The following is an 18,351-nucleotide window of genomic DNA, read 5'->3' on the forward strand; positions in this document are numbered from 1 at the left end:
TACTATCAGTTCCAGCTCTGGACTGGCCAGTAGATAGTGAAGTACACTGGGTCCTCAATCCTGTCACCTCCCTCAGAAGTCCAAGGCAGCCTGACTAAAATCCAGACAGTTCCAATAAAAGATTTTGTTCCCATGGGAATTCTGCATCATGTTAGATTTCTAGCAGTTTGGCCTGAGCTGGCATTTCTAAAGCTTAGCTTTTTCATTTGACAAGGACTTCAACTCTAAAGCATTCAGTGAGAAGTATCTTATCTTGTTTGCTCAAATAAATAGAGAAATTTAGTAAAAGGTTAGCCATCTATTGGGGGCAAGTGCCTAAAACTACATTTATTCTCAATCCCCATTACATTTTTATATAGATGGTTCCAGGAATTCTCTCAAATGCCAAAATCCATGAATGTTCAAGTTCTTCATAAACAATAGTGTAGGATTTGCATATGACCTGTGCACATCCTCTAACACACTTTAGATCATGTCTAGATTACTTATAATATCTAAAGCAATGTAAATGCTATGGAAATAGTTGGCATACTGATTTGGTAATCCACACTTAGTTCAAAAAAGTATTTGAGGCAGCTGGCTCTTTAAGTCTCATTGTCTCCCCATTGTCAGAGTATGTCTTCAAAACTAGTTTTTCTTTCTCACCATTTCTCTTTGAACTCATATTTTTTATCACCTAATGGCCCTTAATTATTATCGTAAGCACGTTGTTCCTTTTTCCCTTTTATTTATCTTCTGTCTCACAATTGGTTGCTATTCACATGGCTTCCCACTGTGATCATCATTTCCTTCTCCAATCTGAGTACTTCATCCAAATTCCTTTGAAGTTTTCTTCTGAGTTACCTACATTTTATATGTGACACTACATTGATTGAAATTGGTGAGTAACATTTTTCCAATTCTCCCATCATAATAGTGGCCTATTCTATTGTAACCTTTTTTTTCCTAAGGTGTATTTTTAGGATAAAACCTGTGCCCATGACAGAATAGTGCCATAATCCATTATGCTATGATTGTTGCCTCACTGGCACACTTTTAAAAATGTTTGTTGGTTTCTTTGTTTGTGTAAAGATACTTTTAATCTTACTTGTAACAGAACATAAAGTACCCTTGCCTTGATGTTGGTTAATTTTATTTAAGCCTTTTGTTCTTTTTCAGTTTCCTGTTGTAGCCAATATACAATTAGACTCACATGTGCTATTAAATATACAATTTCAACTTTCTGCCTCAGGAGAATGATAGGAAAAACTCCACCTAAATTTAATTCATTCAGGAATGTTTTTGCTCATATTTTTCCCAAGCAGCCGGTAGCCAGATCATGTAGTCACAAATAAAACACACTGACAACATAGGTCACAAAAGAGCCCATGATTATATTTCTGCAAAAAATGGACAGACAACTTAGGGAACCCACTGCATGCAATGAGTTGAAAGTCTTGCTAGATTTGCATCTGCATTGGCTGCCTGGATTATTGGATAATCTTTAGAATGCAGAAATATGTTGCTTATTTTGTTTTAAAGTAACCAATCTAATCCTTCTAAACCTATCACTTTGGCATCTTTGCAATAAGATTTCTGTTTTATTCAGTTTAGCTACAATTACACATTGTTTTCTGGCATATTTCACCCTTAAATAATATCTTTTTATCTGTGCATTATAAAATCTATGTTAGATTATTTAAGTATCAATAGTGCAATCGCTCTCACATTTTTTCACTACCTGAGTTGTTTGTTTAACATCTTTAAATCACTAGCTGAGATGATTCATTGTGATTCATACTAAAAAAAGCAGCATGAAGAATAGAAAATGTATGATAAAAAGGACCATTGTTGACTCTGGCTGAAATCACATTGGCAATTTCTTTTCTTTTCTTTAGTGATACCACAAGGTATTTTTAAGATGACATTAGGTAACATACATTTTCCCCCCAAATAATCTTCTACTCTTTTAACCACTGTATTATGCAGAAAATAAATCATACTTTCTCTTGTCACTATAAATCAGTGAAGTCTAAGCTATGATTGTGCAATTGTTAGCACCTTTAAAACTGTGGTAAGCTCATCCACAGGATAATAGGTTCTGCGAAATACTATTAAAGAAAAAGACTACGTTTGTTTGATACAAAAATGTTGTTTTAGAGGATGACCAGTACATTTCACTTTTAATTTAAAATAAAATTGAGTACACCTTTAAAAATACAGCCCAAAAAAAAAAAAAAAAAAAAAAAAACAGAAAAATTGAAGTAAACTAAAATTTAAAACTTGTTGGAGTATGAAAGTCCAAAGAGATCATAATAATAAGCAGTAAAATCACTCTTTACAACAGGAAAATTATAGGCTGGGTGTGGTGGCTCATATCTGTAACTCCACCACTATAGGAGGCTGAGACAGGAGGATCACTTGAGGCTAGGAGTTCAAGATGAACCTGGACAAAAGAGTAAGACACCATCTTTGAAATAAAACTTTAAAAATTAGCTAGACATGGTTGTGCAAGCCTTTGGCTGTAGATACTTGGAAGGTTGAGGTAGAAGGATCTCTTGAGCTCAGGAGATCGACCCTGCAGTGAGCTGTGATTGTACTACTGTACTCCAGACTGGGAAACAGAGCCAGACCTGTCAAGAAAGAAAGGGAAGGGGAGGGAAGGGGTAGAGGGGGAGAGGAGGAGGGAGGGATAGGGGAGGGGGTGGATGGGGGAGGGGGAGGGGGACGGAGGGAGAGGGGAGGGAGAGGAGAGGGGAGGGGGAGGAGGAGGGAAAGGAAGGTTTTAAATTTTTCCAGGAGGTTGGGGAACAACTTAAATGCCCAGGAGTTTATGCTAAGTTGAAACTAATTGTCTTAGTTCATTTTGTGCTGCTAATAACAGAATACCCAAAACTGGGTAATTTATAAAGAGCAAAAATTTATTTCTCAGCATTTCGGAGGTTTGGAAGTCTAAGATCAAGGAGCTGGCAGGTTCAGTGCCTGGTAAGGGCCCAGTTTCTGCTTGTAAGAAGGCTATATCCTTTGGAGGAGGGGAATACTGTTTCCAACATGGCAGAAGAGGGGAAAACAAAGAGAGAACCCACTCCTGAAAGCCACTTTCTAAAGGCACTAAACCCACCCATGAGAGCAGAGCCCCCAAGGCCTAATCACCTCTCAAAGGCTCCACCTTCCAGTGACATTACACTGACAATTAATTTTCAACATAAGTTTTGGAGAGGACAAATTTATCCATAGCATGCATCAAGCTATTTACTACTTCAGGTAAAATGTAGTTTGTGCTGATCCCAGGTTCTGGTAGGTAGCAGCATGTGTACATTCAGTAGATACGGTCATTACTGTAGTCAATGGCCTAACCCAGAAGTCTTAGAAGCTTTAAGTGGATAGTGGATAAGCCATTATGAAATGACTTTGAGCTTGTGACATGCTGTTGGAAGGTGTTTTAGGATACTGTAGCAAGGGTCTTCAGAAGGAATAAGATTTCTGGGAAGAAGTTTGTCACTTTAGAGGCTACTCCAAGAAGCTCCAGATACTGTGTTAAGTTCCTTGCATTTGTTATAATATTTTAACTTACTCTAGCTCAATGAGCTGAGCTGAGGATGAAGTCCAATTTAGAGATTAAGACACTGAGCCTCAGAAGAGTTTGTGTCTTAACCAGATGTATAATTAGTGGGAGAATTGGGGCTTGAATCTAGGTCCATCAGATTCCAAATCCCCTCAACCTCTCTGCTACACCACACTGCCTCATGAACTGTCTTGAGGGCAGGATGTTGCAGGATGATGGTTGGCTAGAAGGCAAAAGATTCCCTGAGTAGAAGGCATTTGTTTTCCCCAGAACATCTTAGAGTCTTTCCTGAATTGACTGGCCTAGATCTCAATATCTATTTTGATATCTATTGACTAACATTTATCTCTCTCTTCTTCTCTCCCTGCCTCCCTCTCTCCCTCCTTCCTTCTTTCTTCCTCTTTAATTAATATTAATACTTCTTACAATATCCAGCTCCATTCTTTCCATAACAAGCCAGAAAAATGGGAGGATTTGGGTTAGAGGTAGATTCATCCTCTAGAATAGTGAGGACTAAGGGATGAGGATGGAAAGACATTAATATTTTTTAAAAATGGAACACTCTCACTCAGCTGCTTTAATTGTAGATAATATTCCATAATTTTCAAGAGTTCATTTAAGATGTCCTGGATTTTCAGGCAGTTTCATGATCTATCTCTCAAGGTTTACTTCTTCCCTGGACACTTGTCAGATCATTCTTATACACAACGAGCTCTTCAGTCATCCTCATGTGTATTTATTTCATATGAATATGAAATAATTGTATAATTAGATGTATATGTACATTTGTATTATTAGATGTATATGTACATTGTATAATTAGATGTATATGTACATTTGTATCCTAGATCAGGAATTTATTAAGGTTAAAAATTTAATCTTACATATCTTTCCTTCCTTCTCAATACTTTCAGAATAACATACAAAATAGGACTCAGTAAATACCTACTGAACACAGGTATTTTACTTTGAGATGAGGGGAAACAGAACAAATGCAAATTGTTTTTGTTTGAAATTTGTAAGTTCATTTCAGTTGTCTCAAATAATATCAAGATAGTTTCAGTAGACAGTCAACTACATTGCATTATATTAAGCTTGATTTTTAATATTTGCAATAAATCAGCATGTTCTACCGTACTATAAAAATTTATTAATGGTTCACTTTTCACCAGGAGCAATGATCTAAAAGAATCACTTTTTAAAGTTCACTGTTTAATTCCTTTATCCTTTCTGTTATTTCTTTCCTTGTTCTTCAGAAGTTTGAGATAGCAGCCCATGGGGAAAAATGGCACTCAATTTATAAACACAGAAAAATAAAATTAGAAATCCTTATTAAAGTCTATATAAGGAGTAAAATAGAATATGATACATTGGGTTGGGGGGGCACAGGTTGAAGAAGTGATAAAGAGTAACATTTCTGAAGAAAAAAAAATCAGTAAAGTTGTTACAGTACTTTTTCCATGCCTTAAAAAAATGGGTTTGTAGTAACTTGTGTTTAGTTTGTGTTCTCTAATAACACAAACTTGTGTAAATAGTGATTTATACACTTAGAAACTTACATAATTATTTTCTCCAAGGAACCTGAAGGACAGTAGTGGTAAATAATTTATTCATGACCACACTGATAGCAATTAAGTAAACCAGACTGTAATCTATCTTTTGAATATCAAGTCCTTGGTCTGTAAACTCCATGTATATAATTTTAAAAATAATTGTATTAATCCTCTCTGAGAGAAATATCTAGTTTTCCATTAATTTTCTTTGTTCAAATGTACTTATTATTTTTTAAACCTGAACTGTGAAGAGCCTCAGTTTGTCCTCTTTTCTCTGAAATTCACCATGCCTTAAGTAAAGTTTTATATAATCGCAGTTTTTATGGAGTTTTTGTAGGGCATATTTTATTTCAATTTAGTTTAATTTAACTTATCATCACACTAGCCTCTTTTCTTTTAAATATTTTTCTTTTATTTTGCAATTATAATGGATTTTTAGTAAGAAAATAAAGGAAATAGCATTTGTTGATGCTTATTATGCACCAAACATCTCCTTGAATGATTTTGTAGACATTGTTTAATATAATACATTCAAATAAAGACATCTCATAATTCAACATTCACTCAACAAATATATTAATAAATGACTACCATAAAACAGATATTGTGCTACAATCTGGGGATACAAAGAGAAATAAAATGTATTTTCTGATTATATAGGGTTCTTTCCAGTCAGAAAGAGTAGAGAGGGCAGATAAGGATCAAAATATTGCAGCTGCTATGATAAAAGTATGTAAGTTAATTATTCATTGATTAAATGCTACAACTGGCACTTTTAGGTGCTAGGGAAATGGCAGTGAATAAAAGACACAAACCTTTTCCTTAACAGAACCGATATTCTAGTAGGGATCCTAAGGAGCATAAAAGACCAATCATTTGGGGTCACAAAAACTTAAATAGGAAAGGTAACATTTATTTCTGGTCTGATTTAAAAGAACAAGCAAGCTCTAATTGGCAGAGAAATGGCTACTAGAAATCTTTGGAGCATCATTTATATATCAAAATGATTGAGTGAACATTGAAGATAGAGCTACTTTTCAATTTGTAACCTCATACCCTTGAAGTAATGCATACGGTGTGTTGTGAGTGGCTAGTTTCCACTATCAGGGTCCTTTCTGGAGCCAGTCAGTTCCTAAAGCTGTCAGTTCTCTACGTCTGTACTACCATGAAAGGTAAATTCATTTAAAGCTAAGTAAGGTAGAATGGTACAATTTGTCTCACTTGATTCAGTAGTAATGTGTTCAATTCTGTAATGTACGTTAGATCAGAACAGATTTTTCTTTCTTAAATGGAAGACTCCCAAGGATGTCGAACTTGTTTTTTCTGTTGTTCAGTCTTTCTAGCGTAATCTAAATGTGCTGTATCCATCTTATTCTTTCCTTGTGCAGAGATATTCCCTGGAAGTTATCTATGCATTAACTTTGCTGAACCATCAAAATTTAGGACAAACTATTTTCATAAAATGGCATTGAGTAAGTTATTCAGGGGCTAGATTTTCTAGATGACCTAAAATACCCATTCTTGCAACCTCATTTTGTTGTGAAATCAAATGAGATAATTAATGAATGTGAAATGCACTTTGGAAACATCAAATGCCAAAACCTTGTGAACTCCTACAATTGATTTTATTCTTATTGTTAATTTCAGTGAACAGGGAGCTACATATTAGCCTCAAGCATTATTTCTCCTTCTACCACAATTTTCAACTAGATTGTGGAATATTGAAAATTAGCAAAAATGACTATGTTCTCTAAGAACATTTCATGTAATCCTACCTGTGAATCTCTTTGTAGCCCTTATGAAACTACTTATCTCTTTACATGCTTTTATTTGTTATCAGATTTTTTTTCTAAACATACTTTATTGAACCTACTTTGCTTATTTGGTAAACAATTATTGAATTTCAACACCATGCTGGGCACTAAAGACATTGAATTGTAAAACAGTCTCCATCAAAGGAAGGAAGGTGAGAATAAAAAATTATCATTATTTTAGAAGTTGGTAGTTCTATGACAAACATATTTAATGTATCAGCTATACATATAACCTAGTTTTCCTTTTCTTAGCATATCACCTCTCTGTAATTTTTCTTAAATATGTATAGAATAATCTGAGTAGCATATTGAAATCAAGATTCTTGGCTCCGCCCCTAGAAAGAATCAATAGTTCTGGGAATCTGCATTTTCATAAGGACCAAGTATAATGGGAACTGGTAACCCTTGGACTTTACTTAAGAGAGTCCTTTTGTGATGTTTCCCTTTTGCCCAGGACTTCTCCTAGTGAAGGCCTCAGGAGGCCTCCATTCATCACACCATCTGTCTGTCTCAATGTCATCCTTTCAAACTGCCAATTTAGGTTATCCAGCTCTACCTTCCTTCATTACCTTGACTTGAAGTGATCCTCTGTAGTGATGTGCCAGTCTTGTTGAAGTCAGTTGTACCTAGTCTCTGAGAATGATACCAGTAATTGTTGTCTCACTTAAAGGCTGATTCTAATGGTGAGATACCTAGAAGAAGATGCGAGGGAATGCCCCTCTCATGACATGGTGAGAGAATTTTTAAAGAAAGTCTTGAATCACATCAGCTGAGAAGTGCTTACCCATAGGGAAATACTGAACAAGTATTAATCATTTAATCCTCTATAAATAAATCTATGAAGCAGGTACTATTATTACATTATTGTTGCATTACTACATGAAGCAGGTACAATTATTATATTCGTTTCATAGATGAGGACACTGAGGCTCAATAACTTTACCAATATCACATAGATACTAAGTGGTAGAGCAGATGTAAACTCAAGTGGACTGGCTCTAGAGTTCAGTGGACAACTATGCTAGTGTTGCCTTTCTCTTAGTCAAAGGTATATCCTGTGGAGCCTTTGCTACCATCATTCTTTTCAGAATGACTTTTAGTAAGTTATGCTAACAACTGGAAAAGAAACAAAAACAAACACAAACCTCCAAAGTAAAACAAAACAATGCAAACACTACATAAAATAGTTTTTAGTGTATTCTTAGGTCAAAGATATATTTCAACCTCACATTTCAGGACATTTCTAATGAAAAAAAAAAAAGAACCCAATATACACATGACAACATATAGTAACATATCTCAGGTTCTCAAGAGAAAAGATCACAATTCAATTTTTATTTTCTTCTCTGAAATACAGTTTACTCTCTAGTGAACATAAATTTTTGAGTCAGAAAGATCAAACTTCTAATTCTGTCCTGTTATTTACTTGCTTGATAACCTATGACAATTTTCTGACCTTACTTAGTTCTCATCTTCTATGAAATGAGACAAGCAAGTTTTGGTCAATATTAAAGACATAGTGCCTGGAATATAGCAATCCTTCAACAATCAGTACTGTACATATTTACCATTATTATTATTATGAGCAGTTATAAACTTAATTTAGTAGAATATAAAAACAAGTTTAGACAGAATGCTTTGGGCAAAATAAATATATTCTCAAAGTTTACTTGATACTGAATCTTTTTCCTTGGACAGGTAAAGTTCAAATACATATATCCTTGCTTTTGTCAAGTGACAAAAAAAAAAAAAAAAAAAAAAAAAAAGGAGAGAGAGAGAGAAGAGTCAACGATAATTTTCTCTTCCTTCTTCAGTGGTCTGTCTGGTTTATAACTTGGAGTCCTGATGGGAAAATGCTTAATTTGCTCCCGTGAGAATGTCTCTTCTGAGATGGGCTCATTTATCTTCACCAGGTGATCAACCCAACACTCATCAACTGTTAGCCATGGCGTCACGCCTGCGGGAGAGTGCTGAACTTTTTCAGTCTGATGAGATGCGACCTGCTAATGATCCCAAGGAGAGAGCATCCAACCGCATCCGGATGCTGAATGACATTCTCCAAGACATGGAGAAAAGCTTTCTGGTGAAGCAGGCGCCGCCAGGTTTTTATAGGTAGGATGCATGTCTCAAAAATTATATTTTTTTGCCCTAAATTAAATGTTTATGTTTAACTTTCAGATTATGTATCTTCTATGAACATAACAGTATTTAAAAAGAAACTATAAAGCAGTTACTCATTTGAGGAACTTCCCCCTGCAAAGAAAAATTAAACTGCAGAAATATAAAATAACAGAAACTTGGCTTAGCAGTAGCACAGAGAAAATGAGTAAGAATTGTCTTACATTAATTTCAATATGAGTCAAATGTGATATGGCCAATGAAAAAGCAAATAGAATTATAGGTTGCACTGAGAGAAATGTACTTTCTTGACGAGATCAGGGAATAGGTCCATGCTATTTTTTCCTATGAAGATCCCATCTAGATTAATGTATTTAATTCTGGAAACTACATTTTTATGTTGGCGTTCAATAAGTTTAATATTTAGGGGAAAGTGGGATTTAGACGGATATTGAAACAACTGAAGAATTAGGCTTGTTTGGTTGGAGAGTCACATGGAATGCTCTCTGAAAATATATTAACAATTATATGGAAGGGAGATTAGATACAGATTCAGAGAATACTATGAGTACAGTATGGCTTTGTTTTTGAAGTTCCTTATATAGTAGAAGATAAATGAAGTTTAAAGATAAATGAAGTTTAAAAGATTATGGTACCCATCACTCATCATAAAACCAAGTCATTAAAACCACAATGAGAAACCATCTTACACCAGTCAGAATGATTATTATTAAAAAGTCAAAAAATAACAGATGGTGAGAAAGCGGAGAAAAAGTAATGCTTATACACTACACTGTTGGTAGGAATGTAAATTAGTATAGCCTTTATATATACTTGGAAAACAGTATGAGATTCCTCAAACAACTAAAAATAGAATCACCTTTCAACCCAGAAAGCTAATTTCTGGATATCTACCCAAAGGAAAATAATTTTTTATATCAAAAAGATACTTGCATTCATATGTTTATCACAGGACTAGTGACAATGGTGAAGTCATAGAATCAACCTGAGTGTCTATCAACATATGATTGGATTAAAAAATGTGGTATATGTACTCTATGGAATACTAAGCAGTCATCAAAAGGAATGAAATCATGTCTTTTGCAGCAACATGGATAGAGCTGGAGTCCATTATCCTAAGTGAAATAACTCTGAAACAGAAAATCAAATACCACATGTGCTCACACATAAGTTGGAGATCAATAATAGATACAGATGGATATACAGAGAGAAACAGACACTGGAAACTGCAAAAGAGGGAGAGTTGAAAAGTCACATACTGGATACACTGTTCACTATTTGGGTGATGGGTACACTAGAAGCCCAAACTTCACCATTACATAATACGTCCATGTAACAAACCGGCACATAGACCTCCTGAATCTCTACACATTTTAGAAAAAGATTATGGCATATTTAAACAGTTTTTATTTAACTGATAATTCTACGAGACACGACATATAAATACATACTCTTCTGTTTAATATATACATATGTAATGTGTGTATATGACATATTTAGTATATGTATATGTGTATATATAGTATACATATGTATATATTTGTGTATATATATTTTATATATGTGTATATGTGGGTATGTGTATGTATGTATGTATAGTTTTATGTAGTGTGGAAGTCTAAATTTGTGGCCCTTTAAGACTGAAAGTTCTGGCCTAAACTCCTCCTACTCCATTCTTCCCCCAATATCTCTTTGCCTCCCGCTTCTTCTCATGATATACCCTGGTCTAGACATACTATGTATAAACAAAGGTTTTAACTAGGACTAAAGAATTGATGTACAGGTATAGAAATCTTCATTACATATGAGAAAAAAGTAAAAGAATAAATATTTTTCTATTATAAAGTAGCAAAAGCCTTATCACTGCAGACATTAAACAATAGGCTGGGTGGCCCTAAGCACCTGAATATTTGGACCACATGAGGTTTAAGGTGCCCATTAGTACTAAAGTTCTGTGACCTCACACATCACTTAATCTTTCAACATCTTAATTTCTACATCTATAAAAGGAGATGGTGGAATGAGACTCCTTAATAATAAAAGATGTTTTTAAAGCCTGATATTTGATAATTTTCCTTTATGATTTTAAACTCATAAAGGTATGAGTTTAAAGATATGGTTAAGACACTTTGTAAGCTCCTTGTATTTTTTTAAGCATCAGGGACATAGCTGTCACCTTAAGTTACCTTCCCTGATGAGGTATATTCTAGTGGTGGGAATGGGGAAACAGAATGAACAAAGTAATTAAATAAATATAATGATGCTAGATGTAATAATTGCTGAGGAGAAAAATCAAACCACATTTTAAAATCTAGCATTACTAAAAAGTCATAAAGTAGATAACTTAGGTTATATATATATATATATATATATATATATATAGTAAATTATTCTATTTACTTTTAAGAAAAATTCAGAAATTATTACAAATTATATGGAAAGAACATAGTTTTGTATAATACAGTCAGCTTTCCCCATTTGTCTTTTTTGGCACTTGCACTGGAAACGGAAGACCCTTCTATGTTCTAAATTATACATCTGGTAAACTTTTTATTATCCTTTCAAAAATGTTTATGAACTCAATTTACTTGATCATGCATTTTGAGTAGAAAAGTAGATATCTGTCTGCCCCTGAGTTAAAAATGATTAAACATTTTTTTCCTGTTAGTAATGTAATTACATATACCTTGTGTTCTCATTATGCAAGCCTCAAAGTATTGATTATAATAATGTGCTAACTCATATAACAAACTTTAGGAGTGAAAATTTTTGGTTCACTATTTTGAAATTGTGCTAAACTATTACTATAGTTATTGAAGGGATACATGTCTCCCGTTCTTTTCCTTAGCTCTATTAATTCATGTTAGTTTATTAATTTATATATATTAATTTATGTGTATATACATATATATACTATAACAGTGTAAATAGATTACTTTCATTTAGATGTATCTGACTGACCTTTATCTCAAAATTGTCACAAATTTGTACTTCATTTATAAAATACGTAACAAATCATCCTACTTCATGTTTTTTCTTGATAGCTAATTCACATTTCTAAAAATTACTGATGCAAACATTTCAAAATTACAATAGGATTTACACTCTCAATGGTTATAAGCACATTCTCAATGGGGAAGGAAATATTCAAAGTAAAAATTTGAGTTTAAGCAAATGAAAAGTAAATTGATTATTTATAGCGATAATTATATAGAGATAAAATGCAATTGTTAATAATATTGTACAAAAGAACATTTGGTGAACAGGGTTCAATTTCTTTTTAATGTTAAACAGTCTTTAGAGATGTTATTCACATAAGAATCTCACTCTTTAACCCATTGGACATACAGAATTCTCATCTAATACATAAGAAAGAAGTGAAAAATGATTTGCATTTTAAGAAAGTTCTTGACAGAACGTTACTGTATAAAGCCAAATACTTCATTTTGCATTTAGATCATGTCCCCAAAAATATCGTCTCAATAAAAGTGCCACTAAACATTGGAAAATATTATTTTTGGAATATGCAGAATAATATTCCCAATAATCTGGAAACAGAGGATTCAAAGATTTTGAATCCTATGATGTTGCATCTAAAGCTGGCTCCTCATTGAACGCTGCTCTGTGCAATACTGCTGGAAACTGGCAATATAAGATCCCTACCTTCAAGGAGCTTAATTTAATTCAAGAGCTAAAATACATAAATTATATATCAAATACAGGTACAGAATACTTACTCAAAGTACCCAATGAATACTACAGCCAAGAAGTACTTTTGTGATTCAGTGAAGAGAGAAAGTATTGTCTTGTGGTAGTCAAGAAATACTTTTTTTTTTTTTTTTTTGAGATGGAGTCTCGCTCTGTCGCTCAGGCTGGAGTGCAGTGACGGGATCTTGGCTCACCGCTACCTCTGCCTCCTGGGTTCAAACGATTCTCCTGCCTCAGCCTCCGGAGTAGCTGGGATTACAGGCACATGCCACCATGCCTGGCTAATTTTTGTATTTTTAGTAGACACAGGGTCTCACCATGTTGGTCAGGCTGGTCTCAAACTCCTGACCTCGTGATCTGCCTGCTTTGGCCTCCCAAAGTGCTGGGATTCCAGGCATGAGCCACCATGCCCAGCCACAGAAGACTTTATAGGGAAAGAGAAAGATGTATATGGGCTTGAGGGAATGATAGTATGCCCATTAAATTAAGATGCATTTCCAGGACGACAGTTTGAAGAAAGACACAAAGGAGAAGTTGTGTGTGGTGTGCTCAGGAGTGAAGTACAAAAGGTAGACTAGTTTGAATGGTCATTGGGTTCATGGTTATGCAAAGGTAGGTAAGATCAAGTTGTGGAGTCCCTTAAATGTTCTGTTGAAAGGTTTGGGCTTTATTTTTCAAGGACACAAAAAAGCCATGGAGAAATATGTGTTGTTAGGAGGATTTATCTGGTGTTCCTGAGAGGGTGCACTGGAGTCAGGAGAGAGCAGAAAGCTTTAGGAAGAATATAGGAGTAGGAAAGGCATGGGGTGAAAAGAACATGAATTGACATGTTGGTGTCAGGAATGAAGAGCCAAGGGCCAATTTAGGAGGTGATGTTTAGGAAGAATTGGTTAATTTAGTGATTGTGTGGCTCTAAGAATCTCGTTGCAGGTTGATTTTAGAATTCCTCTAGGTCTAGGTGGGAAAACAGGATTGAGTACTGGAAAGGGCCTCTTCTCTGCCTCATTTATCTAGCCATTTAGGTAAAGCACTCTGTGTCTACATGTAATTATATGAAGATCTGTGGATAAAGATAATTTCTAAAGTTATTTCCAGCTCTACAGACTATTAACTCTCACAACCTCTGTTTTCGAGGGGCATCTAATTCTGAGTAAGGGGAGAGGGAAAGGGCACCAGGATAGACTGCAAAGCCATAAATGAAAAAGCTGTGAAGTACATTGGAAGTACTGAACTTGGTCAGTAGTGGGGAGCCAGCAAAACAATATCTATGTTCAGGGACCACGTCAGTGAAAGTATGTTGAAAATTACAAAGCGTCACGAAAATATCACTACTATCAAATTCGGCAGTGTAAAATTTGACTTGTTGCTCTTGAGTAGACAGGGGATTCTGTATTTTCTTAAGAATTCTAAATCTTCTATCTCATTCCTTCCTTTACTGTCATTCCAGTAGGCAGTGCTCTACCACTCCTGGGTACTGTGTGTGTCTGGAGAGATCTCTGGGCGTCTGTGTTTTGTCACTAGATCCTTTTTTGCTCCCTGTAGTTATTACTCCACAAAAGCAGAGCAAGGAGTCTGACCTGGTAAACCTGTGCATTCCCACTATAAGAAGCTTTTCTTAAACAAATTGATAGTCTTTATTTTTTAAAGCAGGTTTAGGCTTAGAAAATAATTGAGCAGAAAGTACGAAATTCTCGTATGACTCCTCAGTATCCCCTCTTCCTAGACACAGTTATCCCAATTGTTAAAATCTTGTGTTGGTATATTTGTTACTATGAGCCAATCTTGATACAACATTGGTGAATCAATATAGATACAAACTAAGATGAATAGTTTAATATCAGGGTTCGCTCTTTAGGTTGTATATTCTTTGGGCTTTGACAAATGTATAATAATATGTACCCACTGTTGCAGGGTCATATACAACAGTTTTAGTGCCCTAAAATCTCTTGTGCTCCACCTATTCATTCCTTCCTACTGAACCTCTGGCAACCACTGATCTTTTCACTGTCTCCATAGCTTTGCCTTTTCCAGAATGTCACATATTTGGAATAGTACAGCATGCAACCTTGTTGGATTGGCTTCTTTCACTTAGCAATATGCAGTGCATTTTCTCCATGTTCATTTCTTTTTATCACTGAGTGGTATTCCATTGTATAGCTATACCAGTTTGTTTATTCATTTATCTATTGAAGGGCATTTTTGTTGCTTTCAAGTTTTGGCAGTTGTGAATAAAGTGACTATACATATTTTGGTGCAGGCTTTTTTGTGGACATACATTTCAATTTATTTCAGCAGATAATAAAGTGTGCAATTGCTGGATAATGTGGTAAGCCTATGTTTAGTTTTGTAGGAAACTGCCAAACTGTCTTTCAAAGTGGCTGTACCATTTTTCATGCCCACCAATAGTCAATGAAACTTTCTGTCGCTCCACATCTTCATCCGCATTTGTGTCAGTGTTTTGGATTTTAGCTATTCTAACAGATGTATGTTGATATTTCATTGTTGTTTGAATCCGCAGTTCCCCAATGGTATATGATGTTGTGCATCTTTTCATATGCTTATTTGCCATCTACATATTTTATTTGATGTGGTATCTGTTCAGCTCTTTTGCCCATTTTTAAAATTGAGGGATTTTTTCTTATTGTTGAGTTTTCAGGCATATTTTTATACTTTGGACACCAGTCCTCCATTAGATACATGTTTTGCAAAAGATTTTCTCCCAGACTATGGCTTATCTTTTCACTCTCTTAACAGTGCCTTTTGCAGAGCAGAAGTTGTTAATTTTAATGAAATTTGAAAATTAAATTATAATTTTAATAAAATTCAGTTTACCAACTTTTCTTTCCTATGCTTTTTGTGTCATACTTCAAAAGTTATTGTCAAACCCAAGGTCACTCAGATTTTATCTTATATTATCTTCTAGAAGTTTTGTAGTATTGCATTTTACATTTAGTCCTATGATACATTCTGAGTTAATTTTCATGAAAAGGATAAGGTCTGTGTTTCAATTCTTTTTTTTTTTTTTTTTTGCATATAGATGTCCGGTTGTTCCAGCATTGTTTGTTAAGACTCTCCTTTCTCTGTTGAATTGCTTTTTGTCATACAATATAGTTTTAATATTGCTTTTTGTGATAAGCATCTCACTTGTTCACATTAGAATAGCTTTCAAAATTAAGAATACCAAATAACAATATTATAAGAGAGCACTGGACTTGGGATCTTTTTTTTTTTTTTTTTTTTGAGACGGAGTCTCGCTCTGTAGCCCAGGCTGGAGTGCAGTGGCCGGAACTCAGCTCACTGCAAGCTCCGCCTCCCGGGTTTACGCCATTCTCCTGTCTCGGCCTCCTGAGTAGCTGGGACTACAGGCGCCCGCCACCTCGCCCGGCTAGTTTTTTGTATTTTTTAGTAGAGACGAGGTTTCACCATGTTAGCCAGGATGGTCTCGATCTCCTGACCTAGTGATCCGCCCGTCTCGGCCTCCCAAAGTGCTGGGATTACAGGCTTGAGCCACCGCGCCCGGCCTGGACTTGGGATCTTTAAAAGTAGGAAGAGATTTGAGATGAAAATTTGTCTTTTTCTTCTTAAATGGTCTGCAGCAAGATAATTAGCATTTCTGAGCATCAGGTTTTCATCTCTAAAACAGATCTCAAAAGATTATTAATACTTCAGACTCTGATAATGTTCTCATTTCCAAAGCTCCCCCATATCACTATTAACCAAGGGAGACATATTTAAAAATTAAGTGACACCAGTTCTCTTTCCCCAGAATCACAGCAGTGAAGTATTTCCTTCACGTTTAATTTTCAATGTATTGTCCTTCCCTTTATTAAACCTTTGCTTATTGCTTGCCAATTGAGGGGTTGCAACATCTCATAGAAAATAGACTTTGAGGAGTGACATTATATATGCAGTTAAGAAAAGAGTAAATAAAATATCTAAGTAGCACTAGCTTCTAAAATAAATCTTGGGTCTTTAAATGACAAACCTTTTCCAGTAGAAAAGACTTCTATTAAATCACTTTCTTTAGGCGTTTGGGGAGTACTGTTGTATAAGCATCATGGTCTTCTGGGGCATATTCTCCTACATGTTTTAAGTTTTGACATTTAAACTACTTTTTAGATTTTTGGAACCAACCATTTTGTGGTTGAAATTTAATATCTTTTTAAAAAGTGCGTCTTCTTAGCTTATTTTAGCAAATTTCAGCAAGATTTCTAGCCTTCTCACAAATTACTCCAATGTTTAAGGGTATGAGTCCTTGAGGTTACTGTTGTGTCTCTATCTCCTTTCTTCACTCACCCATGCACTAGCTTACATAGTCTTAAAATGAGAGAGCAATAATTATTGCCCTCTGTTTTATTTAAAGTGATTGGACTAAACTGAACAGAAAGAGAAAGATCTTTGATTTTAATCTTTTAGTATACAAATAGAAAGCCATGGAATTTCAAAACTGCTCCAAACAAAAATATAATGACAAAGGATTTCTATTAATATGCTGCTAATAACATGTGTGTAAGGTATATGAACATGACCCCACATTTATGCATTAAGATGGCACATCTCCGTAAAAATCTCATCTTTATTCTCTCTCCACATTTAAAGAGATAGCAGTTAAACAGTAATAAGGGTTTCCTTTCTTCCCCATTCTGACACACACATACACACACACACACTGCTGCATTACTGTGGTAAGATAGGTTTATCGGGAAATTTTACAAAAGGATAGGAAATTTGGTGTAGCTTTGGAAAAGAGAATCAGAGATTCACTCTTTCATTTGTGTTGATTTGAAAGGCGTGAGAAATCAAGAAAGCAAACATGAGCTAGTGTCTAATTCTGACTGCTAGATAGAAATAGGACTCTCAGGAAAAGTGAACATCCTCCAACACCACCATTAGAGACGAATTAAAGTCTAATTATTACATTTAAAACAAAACTATTGATTATGGTCTAGTATCCCATTGTTATTTTTTATGTATGGTATTTCAGTTACATCTTGGCTAAGCAGACTACAGGGACTATCTAAGTAACTATACTTACATTATTCTTTCTTTGGGAAAACACTTCTGAGTTCCAAACAATGGCCATAATCAGGAGTTTGGGGAGCACAGCCTATTTGTAATTTGAGGGACAGTACATGTATGTGTATATACATATGCATGCCTTGTGTATCTCTGGCATTGTGTCCTTATGGAAGATGTCACAGCAGGTTCATAATAAAGGAAATTATTTCAGAGATTGCCAGAATGACCTTATGGAAGTTCAGGGGACCATTTCAAGCTAATCCTAGCCAAGACCATTTTTTTTTGTTAGCATCCTTGAAAGCAGAAAAATAGCAATGTAAATGTCAAGATGCTTCTGCCTTTAACCAAGAATAAACAAAGAAAGCAATCCACTAAAAGTATTTTTCAAACACACAAGCTCCCAAAACTTTGCTTTTGAAAGATGTTAGAATCGGTTTATACTTAGGCAAGCAATGACATGAGACAGAACTATTAAAAAGCCACATTTCTCAGGTATTATATAATCAATTTCCATCTACATATTCAGTACATACATAAAATTAAGAGGTTGAAACCCAACCCCCCCCCCAAAATC

The 18,351-nt window shown here is 34.9% G+C and overlaps 1 protein-coding gene across 7 annotated transcripts in view; it reads left to right on the forward strand.

Moving 5' to 3' along the window:
* Positions 1–18,351, forward strand: part of NAALADL2 (N-acetylated alpha-linked acidic dipeptidase like 2) — a 1,467,871-nt gene that overhangs the window by 1,412,176 nt on the left and 37,344 nt on the right. For 6 of the 7 annotated variants that reach the window (XM_065540193.2, XM_074031421.1, XM_065540194.2 and 3 more), the window contains one exon: positions 8,825–9,023. The exons of the other annotated variant lie outside the window; for it this stretch is intronic. In XM_065540193.2, the coding sequence (XP_065396265.1) occupies positions 8,825–9,023 (199 nt within the window). The remainder of the gene's footprint in view (positions 1–8,824; positions 9,024–18,351) is intronic. 7 annotated transcript variants of the gene reach the window in all.

This window comes from Macaca fascicularis, chromosome 2 (assembly GCF_037993035.2).
Source record: "Macaca fascicularis isolate 582-1 chromosome 2, T2T-MFA8v1.1".
Classification (NCBI taxonomy): Eukaryota; Metazoa; Chordata; class Mammalia; order Primates; family Cercopithecidae; genus Macaca; species Macaca fascicularis.